The following is an 18,229-nucleotide window of genomic DNA, read 5'->3' as shown; positions in this document are numbered from 1 at the left end:
TCTATGTATTATAGTACATAGAGACAAAATAGGCAAATATGTTTTTTTTTTTATATAGGAGCCTCCTTAATTTTATTAAACTATTTAATTTATTTTAAGTTTATTAATTATTATTTAAGTTGCCATTATTGATATCGGGCAAAAATTACCAAAAAATCGGACAAATACTAGTTGTACTCGCGCACGAAGTGCTTACAGTTTATTTTAATTTTACTATCAATTATTATTATTATTAAATTATGTATACAACTGAGTATTTTGTGAACATTTCAAGTGCCTATTTTTTTCGCGATATATCGAGACCGATATTGATATTTTTTCAAATATCGATGTATAGATATATCGATATTTTCTTTCAATTTCGACATATATAATACGACACTTTGACAGTTTATGTACCTCGGAGAACCGGAACATAAAATGGCGGACCGGCCACAGTATTTTGATTTGGACCATTATGCCGAGTCCGACACAGTACAAGGTATTTTGATTTGGTAGAGACCATTATGCCGAGAGTATAAAAGTCAATGGGTATAATACTATCCTTAATCTATGTTCTATAAACTTTCTTGTCTTTGGATATCCATAGATTTTAACAGATAAAGAAAAATATTCCATAGATATTTTAGCCTACCACAGAGAATAAAATATAAAACTTTGGATTCCTCGAATTTTGTTTGGAAATTTGAATTTTGCGCGCAGTTTACTGTTTCATTAAAACACATTTTATAAATTTCAATAATTTTAGCATTAAAATATATAAGTAAAACTTTTATTACATCTGTCATTACCTCAAACTTAGGCTCCCACACTCCACAGTCCACAGACAGGCGCGATTTATCGCGCGAAATGTTTTCAGTACATTTTGTATGAGAACGCTCATGTAGTTACACTGATGTGTTAATAGGTAACGCTGCAATGGAAGTATATCGTAAGAACGCAGTAGTAGATGTACGATTTTTTTTTATTTAGCGCGCGTGTCAGAGTACCTTTTTATATTATATAGAAAGCCTGTTTGCGCCTTTGCCCTTTTATTATCCATCGGATACGTGTATTCCGTCAGCCGTCGGCCTCGGCATAAGGAAATTTTATAACGTTTTATAAAACCAAACAATCATTAATTATTTTTCTTCTCTATAAAAAAGTCTACTTTACAATAAAATTCGAACCTATATAATCGAACCAAAACAAAAATATAAAAAAGTCGCTAGATCGGCTATTGTCGCCCGTCTGCGGAGATCCAGAATTTGACAGCAGCAAGGCCTTCGCTTCAAAAGACAAAATGCTTGGCGAACATTGACAGACAAACATGGAATGTCCTCATCGAAAACACAAATAAATGGCCACCATTGTTACGTTCTTCCTAATATCAAAAGTTTATGTTTGTAATATGGACGCCGACTGTTTAAGGACTGAGAGGTAATCGCGTGCTCGACTTTCGGCTATCTCTAAACAACTTCTAAAGTGTGCAAATATATTTTCAAATTTTCCAACTTCGGGAAATAAATTTTCGCGCCATCGACACTATGCGATCGGTCGTTCCCGCGTCTCGTTTTAGTGATGTTTTCAATGGGCGCACGCTGTTTTCAGGATAAGTTCGAAGAGAGAAAAACGGTGGAGTATGAACTCGCAGAGGCTGGAGGAGATATTGGCGGAGCTGATGAAACCCATCAGCGACGTCCGCCGGAGCTTCGACACAGATTTGAGCGCGGTGAGTCCTGTGTTCGTTTCCTAGACATACTTTAGGCGGTATATTCCATGTATTTACCAATGTTTACTTGGAAAATGTTGAGAAAAGTTGGTTTTGGACGATGTTTAGCTAATGTCAGACAGTTGACACCGTTGCTGTAGGAAAGTACTCATGTCTCAATGTACTTATTAGATAATGTCATCCCCACTGTGGTACCTTGAAACTTGAATGGTTTGTGATTAAATATAAGCCAGAAGTTTGTTCTTATATAAAACATACACATTAATAGTTTTGTATGATATACTTAATACAACAAACTCGGCCTACTAAAGACCGCATAATATTTTGATAACTATATTGTGTAAGTTAAAAGAACTCATAATATATAAACATAAGTTTCATATTGAGGATATGAAATTCCTAATCCTAATGTAAAATTCTGCCTTATTGTATGTATAGGAGTCAGACCAAAACCCTCCTAACAATAGTATATCCACTAAAAATAAAATGTCACAAAAAAACAGGTCAAGAATTAGAATAGGCACGTATAATGTCAGATCCCTGGCTACAACCTACCGATATTTGGAACTCATACACGGGCTGGATTCGATAAATATTGACATACTGGGACTCTCTGAAACGCGTCTACAAGGATGCCAAATCGAGGAATATGCCAACTACATTCTTTGCTACATTGGAGAAACAAAGGGCCTACACGGTGTAGGTTTTCTAATTAAAAAGATCTATAAGGACAATATCATTAATTTCAAAGGTATATCTGAGAGAGTTGCACTACTGGAAATGAAATTTGAGAAAGACCAAATATCCATAATACAGGCATATATATGCACCTACAGAGAGTTATAGCAACATTGAATTAGATAAGTTCTACGATGATCTTAAACAAGCTCACGCTCTAGCCGACAGAAAAATTATTTTATTAGGAGACTTTAACGCAAAAATAGGACAACCAAAACCTGAAGTTTTGGTTGTCCAGTTTGAAGAAAACTTGACTGTGGGAAAATTTGGCCTAGGCATCAGAAATAAAAGAGGAGAATGTCTCATAAACCACGCGCAAGAATATAAGCTCTCCATAATTAACACATATTATAAACTTAAACCTCAAAGAAGATGGACATGGAAATCACCCGACGACAGAACAAAGAACGAAATAGATTACATAATGGCAAATATCCCAAAATCTATACATAAATACGAAGTTCTAAACAATGTAAAATTTCGGACGGACCACAGACTAATACGAATAACCCTCGCCCTGAAACCAGGGAACGGACGGTTAGGGTTAACAGTTTCGATATATCTGTTATTAACCTATTCATATATCGGATAACCGAAACTATCTGTTAAGCAATTATTTCGGTTAACAGAATCCACAGATACCTTTATTTTTAGGATTAGGTTAAACCGAAACGATACAGGTCAACAGAAAAAATTCGGTTAATCGAAACGTTTCGGTATACCCTAATCCTAAAAATAAGGGTATCTGTGCATAAGGTCCAAAATATAACATAATCAGCGCGCAGCGCTGCATGTCTGTGCGTGATCTTTCGTCTCATACACACAAAGCATGCCGCGCCGCACGCGCCGTGCAATTGTCACTTTTACGGACTAGTATACGGACTAGTATGAAAGAAAGAAATAGATATATGTCATTGTCACCGTCTACTGCAGCCACCACAAGTTTTGCATTATTTGTTTACTTCATACAGATTGCTGCGGTAATTGTCATTCGGATCGGAAGTCGGAACGGTAAATAGTGATTTAAGGTGAATTTATAAAGATGCCTCGTAGGATATCTAATGCTGTTCACAGATATTTTGATTTTGACAAAAGTGCAAAATTCAGCGCATGCAAGGAATGTGGCAATAAAATGAAGGTAAGTACAAACCTACCTATTTAGCATAATTCATTATTTTATGTATAACGGACACGAATAACATGTTTATAATTTATAGAGGTACCTATTTGATTATTTTATTGTAAACGAATTACTAAGTTACTTATTTAAGTTATTATACAGTGAAATTGAAAGCTCCTTATTCGCACTTCCTTCATTCGCGTTTATCACTATTCGCGGATTAAAAAATGCAACCCAATTCCTACATTCCCAGCTAAGATTTCTTTATTCGCGGATCTAATCGTTACAGAGGTACATACATTATACCTATGCCTATTAATGTATAAATGATTAAAAAAGGAGTGGGTATCCTTTGTAACTGCTGCTGACTGCAGGCGAGCGAGCGAGCGCCGTCAAGGTCAATATGTACCTGTGATCGGGTACTTACGCGGTTTACTAAATATTATGTATGAATTAGCGCAGTTTATGCTTTATCGCTTTCTTTTTACTGACTTCTAAAAAGGAGGATATTCTAAGTTCGACTGTATATTTTTTATTATCATCATTTTCAATCAATATTATTATTTTTTATGTATGTTCACCGATTTCTCCGCGAATTGTGGACCGTTTTGCACAAAGCTTTATTTCAGTACTCGTAAATCATTCACAAATAAATCACCAGGGCCTCCCAGAAAGAAAGAACTTTTAAATGAAAAGATAAATAATGACAACGAAACTGGTACAGAAAATGATGGCGATGAAGATGAAGACGAACTAGTTTATCACAGTGATGATTACGCAAACAGTCTAGAACATTTCAATGCAACATTTTTAAATGATAACGAACAAGAAAGAATGGTCGAGATTCGACAAATTGCTTGTGCAGCACATACTCTGCAGTTGTGTATTAAAGATGTGCTAAAAAATGACTATGAGAACTTAATTGAAAAGTGTCGTAATGTTGTGAGAATTCTACGTCGTCCACTTATGAAACTAAAAATAAAATTGGAAAAATTTAAAAAGCCTATTCTTGACTGCACCACTAGGTGGTTCTCTACGTACTATATGCTAGAAAGATTAAAAGAACTCAAGACATTTTGCGACAGCTGCAACGATATCTGCGAAATAATTTCGGAAAATGAGTGGATCAAAATAAACCATATAATCATTTCATTAGAACCATCTAAAGAAGCTACTGTTAGACTGCAAGCGGAACAACTAACTGTTGGCGATTTCTTCTCCATTTGGACAATTTGTAAGGCAAAAACCGAAAAAAATAATTTACCTTTGGCACAAGATGTAGTGGTATCTATGACAAGGCGAGAAAAAAATTTATTAGAAGGTAAAGCATTTTTACTGGGAATTTTTCTGGATCCTCGATTAAAGTTAATCTTATCTGAAGACGAGAGACAGACTGCGAAATGCTACATTAGAGGTGTTCACCAACAGATGCTTGAAGTGGAAAAACGTGCACAGGCAATAACTCGGGAGGAAGAACAAGCTGCCACATCAAATTCGCTTCTATCTCCAGGTTGTTCACGTGACCTTACGTCTTTGAGTAATATATCAAGCGACAGTTTTCAAAGTGATCTGCAAAGTTTAGAAGACATTTTAAGCCTTACTCAAAGAGTACGTGCACCATTAGATACCATTTCGTTAGATCTAGATTATTATCTTTCTGAATATTTAGCTGCACCACGACTTGCTGTTACGGAAAGCTCCATTGAGTATTGGTCCTTAAAATCACACAGGCTTGCAAAGTTAGCACTTATAGCATTGGCTGCTCCGATTACACAGGTAACAGTGGAAAGACTTTTTTCTGTACTTAAATTCATTTTGACCCCATCCAGGAACAGATTACTGGATGAAACATTAAAAAATATAATTTTAATAAAATCAAACAAAGATTTACTTGAGTAATTATTCATCAAGTCGTTCTATATGCCTACGGTACGGTTAAAACGGGCTGCATAAAATATTTTCTGTACAAAAAAAGGGAAGAAAACCTAGAAGAACTTCGAAGTGGCGACGAGCATAGAAGTGACGGTACAGAAACAGAACATCTAGTAGATACAAATGAAGTATTAGAACTGTTGAAAAATCTTAAAACAAACAAAAGTCCAGGTCCTGAAGGCATTACCAACGAAGCCTTAAAACTTGGAGCTCCAGTGCTTCTTACCCATCTCACCGATTTGTTCAATCTAATATTGGAAACCGAGGAAGTACCTACCCAATGGTATACATCAGATATCATACTCCTACACAAGAAAGGTAATCCAAAAGACATCAATAACTATAGACCAATAAGCCTTCTAGCAAGTCTATATAAGGTATTTTCATCTTTAATCCTAAACCGTATTTCAAAAACTATTGACAACGCACAACCTATAGAACAAGCTGGCTTCCGTTATGGCTTCAGTACCTTAGACCATATTCAAGCCTTAGAACAAGTATTTGAAAAATACGAGGAGTTTAACAAACTGCTGTATCTCGGGTTTGTAGATTACAGCAAGGCCTTTGATAGCATCAGCCACGCCTCAATATGGACCGCATTAAACAAGCTTAACATCAGCTCGAAATATATTAATATCATAAAACTTATTTACAAAAACAGCACTAGCAGAGTAAGGCTGAAAACGAAAGGTGAACTAATCAGTATATAGAGGGGCGTAAGACAAGGTGACCCCTTATCACCGAAATTATTCATTGCGGTTCTAGAAAACATATTTAGAAACATCAACTGGGAAACCAAAGGCATAAAGATTAAAAGAAATACTTAACCCATCTCAGATTCGCAGATGACATAGTCTTGCTATCAGAATCAGCATCAGACCTGGAAAATATGCTTGAATCATTAAACCAAGAAAGCAAAAAGATAGGACTAGAAATGAATGCTTTAAAAACGAAAGTCATGACTAACAGTATTAAAAGACCTGTAAAAACAGAGGACACAATAATAGAATATGTTGACAATTATATATACCTAGGAAAACAGATATCTTTTTATAAGACTCACAACATAGACGAAGTAGAACGAAGACAAAATATAGCCTGGAAAAAATTCTGGTCTCTCAAAGAAATCCTAAAGGGAGACTACTCAATAAACCTGAAAAAAATTGTACTTGATACCTGCGTGTTACCCAGTCCGCTTTACGGTTGCCAAACATGGTTTCTATCAAAACTTACCAAACAAAAGATAATAACAACCCAAAGAGCTATGGAAAGGAGCATCCTAAATATAAGAAAAATACAAAAAGTGAGAAGCGAAACAATTAGACAAAAAACAAAACTAACAGATGCCCTAAAACAAGCTCTAAAACTGAAGTGGCAATGGGCTGGACATGTTTCTAGGTATAACGATAACAGATGGACAATAGAAACAACTGAGTGGGAGAAACCTACTGGAAAAAGAAGAGTTGGCAGGCCAAAAGGAAGATGGGCAGATGACCTAGTAAAGACAGCAGGCAAAAACTGGCTTAAGATAGCTAAAGACAGGGAGAAATAGAAAAACATGGAGTAGACCTTCACCCGTCAAGGGACCTATACTACACAAGAAGGCTCGGCAGGGCACAGTGGAGGTTCCAGGGACATGGGTGCTGATGGCCTAGGTTGTCGGGGTGACAGTTTACCTTAAAAATCTGCCGCTTTGCTCCCAGGGTCCGTCTGAGCTTGTGTTACCTTGAGTATCTACTGTGCCATGCAAAGCCATGTACAAAGTAAGAAACAATATATGTAATTCTTAAACTTTAGTGTATTTTATAGGAAATAAAGGCTTTTTTATTTTATTTATTTATTGTATGTATAACAAAAGTTTAATTATTTCGAAACGTTTATACTTATATATAACCTTTCTCCGTAATTGATATTATGTTACATATAAGTTGTGTTAGTGTTGATATAAAAAGATTATAGTTTAGGTACAGTTTTAATATTTTATACTAGAAGTTAAAATATATTTACCATTATATTTTTTACTCACAAAAGGTTATTGCTGTCATAAAAATAATACATGCAAAGTATTGAGTTACCGGAAACTATATAAATTAATTGTGTTAAGGTTTTATGTTTGGAAAATACACTTATCGGTTTTACTATTAAATCTTATATCTTTAAACAAGCAATTCTTGTGTATATATATATATATATATATATATATATATAATTGGAATCTCGAAATCGGCTCCAACGATTTTCATGAAATTTAGTATATAGGGGTTTTCGGGGGCGATAAATCGATCTAGCTAGGAACATTTTTAGAAAATGTATTTTTATTCGTGTTTTATCGATAATCGATAAACTGAAAAATGTGACTCTTCCTGACATCTATTGGTGAATAATAATACTATTTTGTAAGCAACTAATTGCTTTAACTATACCGAGCTATACCGAGCAAAGCTCGGTCATCCAGGTACTTTTATAGACTCTAAACCTTTACAGCTACTTATACTAAAAATAAAAGTAGCATGATAACATGGCAATCTTGTTAAATTTCATAATATTATAACTTCCTAGAAGCTATTGGATTTGATAAAACTTCCTGTCTAGTAACTGAGACAGTCTACACAATGGGCCTGATTGAATAAGTAAATTAATATGGGAACTACATAATATCACATTTTGTGACAGCTTGTATAAGTCCATCATGATTCACGAGCTGCAGAGACTGTTAAGCTGTAGAGTTTGTGTAAAGTGTTAGTTTATAACTTGTGACGGGTCCAGTCAGTATGCGTCTTGGCATAATCTTATTATGAAAAGGTTTTTGTTGTATGTGTAGACTTTTTTTGTAACAAACTTATTATTTCACTGAATGCATAAATTTGACTTTATAAATTCAACAAGCCCCAAGCGGCCACATCCAACCGCGATAACAATAGATAAGCTATTGTGTCTCGTTTTTCTACAATCAAAGAGATGTTTAAAATTACTTATTAATTCATCAAGCCCCATACGGTCACCGTAACCGAGACACAATAGAAATTCTATTGTGTCTCGTTTTTCCACGATCGACGGGTTAATGCATTTACTAGCTTTGTGTAGATTATACCGAACAAGTGAAAAATTACCATTTTTACATCTGTACAGTTAGTTGAACTTGTCATGAGTCACAAGTTCATGACACAAAGTGACTGCGTGACGTAAAACAAAGCGTGTCTGCTTGTAAAAGACGTCTTGTATTGTCTGTATTTCATATGTTCTGCGAGCCATGAACAAGTAAATTTTATATTATGCTTATGGTCAAGAGTTGTATAATTGAGGATTATACTAACTAGCAGTACTAGCTATTACAGCAATACAACATATAAAATTGCAAGTAAAATTTGTCAGAATTTGGCATGCATAGTTTATCATTAGTTATTACTTATTTATAAATTAAGTATAAAAAGCACAAGGATTTAATTATGTATACATAATATTATTATGTAGCCTACACATGGATGTATAGGCACAACTTTAAACTTAATTTTCTAAAAAATACAAGAGGTGTTTGATTTTAAAATCCACATCAGCCTACTATCTCCAAGTATATTTAGCGATCTTTAAGTGGTGCACGGCCAATACTGGTATGTACTATCAGAAAAGTTGATTCATAGGGAGATGGCGGACCTACGTTAGTTGGTCGCGTTATGAAAACCCATCCGACAGATCTCAGCTAACATTGAATTAACCATCGAAACGACCATTTGACATAGGTCCATCAACGTCAACTACCTGCGAATCAATTTCTTCCATAGTACTAAAGTGCTAATGGGTACAGCTCCTGGAGGAGTACCTGACGGAGGCGGGTCTGCACGCGCTGGAGGCGGGCGGCGAGGGCGGGGAGGAGGGGCAGGCGGTGCCCAAATTCGCGGAGCTGGCGCTGCTGCTGCAGCAGTCTGCCTGCATCTACGGCCGCAAGGTCGACTGCCTCTACCAGCACGTGCTCAGCGTCAGCGAAGACTTGCATAACACAACAGAGTGAGTATTGGCTAGAGATTTATTAATTGAAACTAAGTGCCAGATGGACTCCCGGACCCCGGTGAACGTAAAAAATTAATGCAATTTGTACCTTTTTAAAGTTATCTGTGACGGAAGTATATTGTTATGTATTTACAAGATGAGCGATTACTGGCAAGCTTGTTTGGCGAAACTAGCATGGGAATCAAGAAATTTTTTTGGGACAAAATTGTCTCAACTTAAAGTACGCTGATTTTATCTAAATTGAGTCATTGGCTTAAGTGTAAGACGGAATAGGTTTCAAGACAGACACACTTTTGCATTTATAATTATATCTTATCTTATATCTTTAAATGAGCAATTATTGTATATATATAATTGGAATCTCGGAATCGGCTCCAACGATTTTCATGAAATTTAGTATATAGGGGTTTTCGGGGGCGATAAATCGATCTAGCTTGGAATCATTTTTAGAAAATGTATTTTTATTCGTGTTTTATCGATAATCGATAAACTGAAAAATGTGACTCTTCCTGACATCTATTGGTGAATAATAATACTATTTTGTAAGCAACTAATTGCTTTAACGCCACAACAACAGCTAAAGCTATTCCAGCAGATGGCGTTGTTAAGTAACACGAAGTCAATGAGTGTTTGCTATACCGAGCAAAGCTCGGTCATCCAGGTACTTGTATCTAAATGATGCCAGCAACTATAGAGGTATATGTTATAAACGTACATATATTCGGTTATCGCGCGGGAACCGTTCATTTTTCGGAATAAAAAATATCCTATGACCTTTCCTGGGACTGAAACTATCTCCATACGGAATTTAATCAAAATTGTTTTAGAGCTGAAGAGGTAAGAGACAGACGAGCGCACACACTTTCGCATTTATAAACGACTTATGGATTCACACACAGGGTTGTGTATTGTGCTAAAATTACAATGTAACCATTACTAATGTGCGCTTTTATAATTCCGGACGTCACATTATCGCGGACGCCGACATCCACAATAAAATGTTGGGTACGTTAAATGCCCTTTTGATTTTACGCCCTGGGGCCTTTTCGTGCGGTTCAGAAGAGTGTAGACGTCGTGAATTCGTGATGTCCTCTAACGTCCACGTTAAAAAGTTATAGTCGACGGAAATTTAAAAGCGTCTTCATATATTCCCATACATTTAACTTCCCTATGTTATCGTTTTACCGCGGACGTCCACGATATTACCGCCACGTCCAAAATTATAAAAGCGCACAATACCTAAATAATTCCCCTTTTTAAATTAGCTTCATACTTTCCAACTCGTAGTATTGAGATTAGTGCAAAATTCTAAAATTAGTATGATAAGATTGTTTAATGTATGCATTAGTTGATTTTATCTATGTGGCCTTCAGGTGCTTCAAGTTCAAAATTAACAGATAACAAAAAATGTATTAGGTATTGAACATGTGAATATTTTGTTTCCATAGGATACTTTCTATCCCGAAAAAATGTACGGTTCCCACGCGACAAACAAATTTTAGCACAACTCCGTTGCGAGCGTCATCTTGTAAATAAATATAAACATGATTTTGTCAGAGAGCCGACGACGCCCAGCGGTCCCGACACCACTCGTCGCAAGCGGCGCGCGTCGGAAGCGGCGGAGTGGGCCGCCATCGCACTGAGCGCGGCGAGCGGCGCGCGGCGAGACCCCGCCCCCCGCCCGCCGCCCACCCTGCCCCGCGCGCACGCCGACCTCGCCCCCCGCCCCGCCGCCGCCGCCCCCCTCACCGACTACGAAGGTGATACTATCGGCGCGCTACACGACTTCGCATGCTGCTGGCGACTGCAGGTATGGTGTGACAGATGTTGAAAATTACAGATGTTTATATACGGAACGATTACAGATTTTTATTAATATTCATTTGTTCTTCAGGATGGGCTGCTGGTGGAGGAGCTGGCGACGGGAAGCGAGGGTGAGGCATGGCAGCCGCCCGCCCTAGTGGAGCTGCGCGACGCCCTGGACGCGGAGGCCCCGCCCTCGCCGCCGCCGCCCGCCGACTCCCCTCCTCCGTCGCCGCCGCCCTGTGCTACGCCCCCGCCTCTAGCTCCGCACCCGCCCTGCGTCACCCCCGTGCCCTTCACGACACCCTCGCCCTGTGCCACTCCCGTGCCGTTCGCGACGCCCCCGCCCTGCTCGACACCACTACCCAAAGCCGAGAAGAAGGAGAGAAAGCGAAAAAATGAAACAAAAATGGAGGACGTCGTATGCGGCACCGTCAAACTCTTGATCAGTAAAGGTATGAACATGTTATTTTATTTATTTACTTTAATTTTATTTAAAAAACTTACAGGCTGCCAAAAATTACAGTAAGGATACAATTGATGATAACATAAAGCAGTACACTGCACTCTGCATAATTGGGGTTCTCTATCTGCAATCTGCATAATTTGGTTTTTAACAATGTCTACAGCATAGTACTTTGTGTACAGAGTTGCGTCTGGCCCTGTCGCAGCCGACGGAGTTCAGTCTGCCGGCGCGGCTGTTGGGGCGCGTGGTGCGCGTGCGCCGCGACCGCCTGCGGGCCGCGCGCGCACAACTCGACCGGCAGCCCGCTCCGCACAATACAGGTAGGTTTAACATAGTCGAGGGCCATACCATACCCGGCTGATGTTTCTTCACAGTTAATAATGATTATGTAAATCGAGATAATCATCAATCATGTGAACCTTAACCTAAATCTATAAAGTGAGTACTTATTGTAAAAAAAAACAGTCATTTACATTCTCTTAAACTTAAATACAATTTCCTTAAAATGTTACTTTTAACATCGTGTAACATAAACTTATAAATAAACAAGATGCTGTAAAATCGTCTTTAATTATTGTTATGAATGTGGATCGTTGCAGAGTTCCGCGGCTACGACATGTGTCCGACGACGGACATCGGCGAGCAGGGCGGGTTCTGTGGGTGGAGCGGCGAGGAGGCAGCGGCGGCGACGGCGGCGACGCGGCGGCTCGACGAAAGCGACGATGACGGCTTCTTCGAGCGCAGCTCGCTCGGCGACAGCGACACGTCGCGCGTCGACGATGCCGACGACGCGTGGCGGTCGCGCGTGCTGGGCGCGGCGGCGGCGGCGGAGCGGCGAGGCGTGGACGTGCACGCGGCCGCCGCGGCGGTGGTGCGCGCACTGCCACCCGCCCACCCCGCCCCCTTCCCCGACCTACTGGCGGACATCGCCACCGAACCGCACGACGTCGCCAAGTATTTTCTCGCTACACTCTTCCTGGTAAGTCGGTACTCGGTGCTCACCGTTCCGTTAATAACCGAAATATAAGTGTCTAAACATACAAGGCCGAAAAAACGCGGCTGAAGTAATTTAACTACCGATGACACACCATGCAGAAATTACGTCGCGTTATATTGTATGCGAAGCGCATTGCTGATGTAATCATACTACGGCTACCGAACTACGGCTGCGTATTTTCGGCCTAGTGTGTTTAGACACTAAAATATGTAATCATTAAAAATTCCCGCTTGTGAATTCAATAATACTAACGTGGGATATTATTGTTATGTTATTTTAAATCATTTTTTTTTCTAACGAATCATTTATCAAGTAATAATTGTAACTTCACCATGCTATGAAAATCACTCAAACCTCTTCTATTCCCGCGTTGGGGCGATTCATAATCGTGTTACATGATACTTGAAATGCTCAATAGTAAATAACCTATGTGCATAATTATTATCAGGCGAACGCCGGCAACGTGGAGGTGGTGCAGGGTCCGGTGCTGACGCCGGGCGCGTTCTCCGTGCGGCTGTTGAGCGCCGACCCCGCGCGGTATCGCCGCACCATCGCCGCCGACGCCGCGCCGCCGCCCTAACCGCAGACCGTGTGATAACGACCATAGATAATGCACTATAAAGCAGGGAGCTCTGGAACCGGAGACAACAATAAAATAACGTTGACGCGCGTCGGAGTAAACGTTACGATTGCGCCTTGGTGCCTGGTGATGATCGCGTGAAATGTAATGGAATATTATTTCATAAATAATATTCTTTAATAATAAATCAGTGTACGATAAATGATAATAATAATAATGAAACTCTAATGTTATTGAAAGAGTGTATATTGGTTGTGGAACTGTAAAAATTATGTTAAAGAATTCTTTCTAATAATTTTGTAATATTTTCGTTCCTGACTGTAGGTTAATACTTTTGTGTTAAACAAAGATGGTTGGAAGTATTGGGCTTGTGGTACTTAAGTTTAATACTTTGCCTTGTAGCTCTTATGATGACGAGGGATGTTATGCTCTTAAGTCTTCTTAGGTACAACATTCTCTGCCCCACCATCATATTTAGAAAAATCAATGAATAGTACATAATATTTTCCATTGTGAAAAGTCACATCACAGGTTATATGCTGGCCATATTTGATTACCGGTTGTTATGAATTTGATTCACTTTAATCATCTTAATGCATAATGCTTTATTTCTAATCACGAGGCCGTCCCTTCAAAGAGTAATATATAATTACAATTCTATTCTTATACTTAAATTATTGTATTTTTAAAGTCAAGCGACTTTTCTAACATCAACTAATAAGGACAAAAGATGATTGCTGTTACTAATAATAATATGATAGTATAAATGATAAACCCAGTTTGATGATGAACAATGTTCTGTGTAAATTACGATAATAATGCTAAAATTTATGTAAAAAAATGCTTGTGATGCATACAAAGTCGAGCAGACGAGCACAAAGACATTGAACTGTACAGTGTGTATACCTAGAACTTAATAGGATATTTTTTTACTACGGGGGATTGTAAAGTATTTTGTATGTTTTGTGTTTGTTTTTCTACATTACTGTGCATGGGAAATTTTACAATAATTTGTATATAACTTATAAGTACATAATAGAATATTATTTCAGATGGCATACTAAATAAAAGAGGCTTGAAGTGTATAAAACACATAAAAAATGTAAATACAACTTTACGGTTGTAGTATTGTAAAATATTAGTTAAGGTTTTACGATGGTGCTTTTGATAAATGATTTATGTTCTTATTGGGTTCATAGTCTACACTCAGTTACTGTCTACAATGTAGAATAAGCACAAGAGCGAGGCTCAAAGCTTTTTAAAACAACATCTCTTTTTGTTCAAACATAGACTGAATTTTAGTAGATACTTTTCAAATTGAATTTTAGAAATCATGTGAACTATTACAGTTTGTTTCGGCATGTAAGAATAACATTGTGAATGGAATTGGTAATGGTGCACTATATTTATTTTAACAAGATATGTTGAGTGTTGACATACGATTTTCACTCAAACTCAAAAAGACATATAAGAGTTTGAGTAAACCTCATAAATTGTAACAAATAAATATGGTCGAACCGTGCTCGACCATAAATAATGCACAGCGACCTAAAGATAGAAAAAGAAAGGAGATATTCAGTTTGTAGAGCATTCTCTCTCTCAAACACTCAAAATGATTGTATTATCTACAATGTCGTTTGTTTCTCAAAATAAAAGATTATAAAGCTCATAGTGTATTCTACAACTAGTTAGAGTCGGCAATTATCGTTATATATGAGAAAGGATTATTCCCGAAAGATTTTAAAACCATAGTTGCACTGTCCAAAAAAAAATAACATCAAGGAAATATTTCTTAAACTTTACTGCATAATTCATTTAAGGTAAACCATGTATTGTTAACATTATTCACAAAATGGGAAAGGACAGAGATACATTTTTTATGTCTGGAATTTGTGTATACATAATATATTTTTCGTGATCCCCTGTTGTAAGCTCCTATGTTCTATACAAACGATGACTGTGCCTTCATTGCGAGCTCTGTAAATAGTTGTGTGACATGGTATCTTGTGATCAGATTTTAAAATAGTTAAAAGTTGATTGTATGTTCTCGGTGGTAAAATGCTGCTCATTTGAACGCACATATCAGAAGTAGCAGTATAGATAAAATAATACTGAGTGTTCAAGATTTTTGTGAATTTTAAAGCTCATGATAAAATTTATTCTCGAGTAATCTCAGATTTCACTGCTGCTTTACAGAAATAAGCAGTTTTAAGACATTACACATTTTAAATTACTGTTCTTCAATTCTATTTGAGTCTGGTTAAAATAGTTAAATTTAAATATTCTACAGAAAGCTAAACAGATACAATCTGTAAAAACATTAAGGGTGGGTTGCACCAGAGGCGTGGTTAAAGTTATGGTTATAGTTAAGGCTAACTTTAACCTTTACTTTGACCACAGAATTTGACAGATGACAGCTGGTCCGACAAGGCTTGAAATGAACGTGGGCGGGGGCGCTGCTGGTAAAGGAGAACTGTCAAATATGGCGTTTTTGTATGATAACAGCGTTAGTTCCTTTTTTCGCCACGTTCATTCAAAGCCTTGTCGAGCTCAAGGTTATCCAGGTTAAATATGGCGTCAATTTTTTACTTTAACCAAAGATTTGACTTGAAGATTTGTATTTAAAGTAACAGTTAAAGCTAAAGTAAGTTGGTGCAACCCACCCTAAGACATATAGTGAGGACTGAGGAGAGTTATAATAATAGATTAAAATATTATTGCATGCATTTTTACTGTATTTGTACATAATTACTGTAAATATTAATCTTATTACATAACAATAAATCTGATTGCAAGGCCCCTTACGCTGTAAATATAGTTTGTAAGTAAAAATTAATAATGTATATTATGTACTTTAATGTGGAATTTTAAATGATGTTGTGGCCAAATATATAAATATAAAATAACAGTATTCTTTGGTTGAATAAAATTATGAATTGATTTATTGTTTTGTTTGTTGTAACCGAAACCGTGTTTTAACCAGGGATAATGAAGATAATGTTTATTATAGACTTTTTTAAACCATTTTCTACACTCTACAGTATCCCACGTGAACACTTCTTTTTGGGGATTATAGTAGCCTAATAATTATTGCTGATTTGAAGCGTATCCTAGGCTGGGAATAGGCAGGCATATACATTTTACCAAAATGTTATTGTTTAGTAGTTTTTACGTGAAGGAATAACAACGATGATATTACGCCTATAGGACACCGACGACGCGGACGCTGCGAAACGCGAAACAACTGCGAAACTGAAATGGAGCGAGATTAGCGATATAGATTTTCCTCAGCAATGAGTACTAATGACTTAAGCTAAGAAATTAACGTTTATTGTCAGTATTGATAATGTCTTTGAATTACCCATAGCATAACACGATTGGTCAACTTTTATAACAGAATAAAAAAGACCTCTGTAAAAAAGGGATTCCTATTTTGCCAACAGAGGAGAGTGATTTAAGCTTCCAAAATTTGTACATAAATTGGCTCAAGTATACACTTTAATTTGTCCGTATATTATGGCTTTTAAAATTACGCAACAAAAACCATTTTGTCGTTTACGCCCTTTCTATTTTTTGCTGTTCCATTGCTTGTTTTTTATGAAAGGCCGGGCCGGCCTCTCATAGAAAACAAGCAATCTACAGTCTGTCAAGAAAGTGAAGAAATTAAAAAGTGGCAACATCGTAGTGTCATCCCTTTTTTCTTAGATTGATTTGAAAGGGATGACACTACGATGTTGCCACTTTTTAATTTCTTCACTTTCTTGACAGACTGTAAAACATATTACATATCCAACACGGTTATTTACTTTAACGCGGAGTCAGCCGTCACCTTACCAAATTGTCGTGTGGCAGATGACACAGTAAATCGGTTCGCCGCTGTTTCGCAATGTAACAAGAAAAACTATAAAAGAACGCTCACCTATGGTATAATGCGGTGAGTCCTGCGTTCCTGTAGTCGACAGTAGTTGAGTTTGCTAAACTATTGGTCGAACTTAACTAAGCGACAACGACCACCGTAAACATAAACTGACAATAGTGAAAATTGCTTCAGCCCTGTCTACGTTCTCTACGTTCCTGTGTTGAGCTTGACTCAAGTTCAAGAGTCAAGTACTCAAGACACACACAACATTCATACCCAAAGGTCTACGAATCTGATGGCAAAAAGTGAGAGCAGAAATTGACTCTAGCAATACAGTACCGGGGTCCGAGCTCCGTGGTTGGAATAAAACATTTTGATTATATTACGGGAGGTCACGACATTTTTGGTAACGATATCCAAAATGACTTACATTGCATTGACAAGATAAAGAGCACCTCTCTGATGCCAAATATGTCGGTCTGCCTGCGTAAAGTACCTAGTTGCGTTCTCTTTATAGGGCGCCTGAAAACCCAGTTATCATGACCAAAAAAAAATGATAAGGTAAATGACTGAGTAAGTTATATTAGGTAAGTACTAGTTGTTCTCATATCAGTAGCGTAAAACCTGACCAAATATTCGGTTGCGTTATGAAGCAAAGTCGTAACTGTAACCTAAACAACCTAATACCCATGAATTGCAACAAACCATTTGGTCAGTTTTGGTGTCACTAAGCTAGCACATACCTATTGATACTTTACACTATGTTGTTTTCAGCCATTTAACTGATCGTTTTTTTTTGGTCACAATAAGTCACATTTGAACCCTCGTTGCTTCATAACGCAACCGAATATTTGGTCAGTTTTGGTGCCAATAAGCTAGTACGTACTGACCTTAGTAGGTACTGACAGTTTACGATTTGTAATTTTCAGCCATTTACCTGATCATTTTTTTTTGGTCACGATAAGGCACGTACTTTGAACGCTCGTTGCTTCATAACGCAACCGAATATTTGGTCAGG

General features: G+C 37.6%; 1 protein-coding gene across 1 annotated transcript; it reads left to right on the top strand.

The window, feature by feature from the left end:
- Positions 1 to 1,287: 1,287 nt before the first annotated feature.
- Positions 1,288 to 14,041, top strand: LOC121733952 (myb-related transcription factor, partner of profilin-like). The gene is made up of 8 exons (XM_042124355.1): positions 1,288 to 1,419; positions 1,591 to 1,711; positions 9,304 to 9,503; positions 11,064 to 11,316; positions 11,401 to 11,764; positions 11,958 to 12,095; positions 12,375 to 12,754; positions 13,221 to 14,041. Exons 1-8 carry the CDS (start codon positions 1,340 to 1,342, stop codon positions 13,350 to 13,352), a joined length of 1,668 nt encoding a protein of 555 aa, XP_041980289.1. The 5' UTR covers positions 1,288 to 1,339; the 3' UTR covers positions 13,353 to 14,041.
- The last annotated feature ends 4,188 nt before the right edge of the window (positions 14,042 to 18,229 follow it).

This window comes from Aricia agestis, chromosome 14 (genome assembly GCF_905147365.1).
Source record: "Aricia agestis chromosome 14, ilAriAges1.1, whole genome shotgun sequence".
NCBI classification, from domain to species: Eukaryota; Metazoa; Arthropoda; class Insecta; order Lepidoptera; family Lycaenidae; genus Aricia; species Aricia agestis.
Note: the sequence above shows the minus strand (reverse complement) of the source record. Positions and strands in the feature narration are given on the sequence as shown.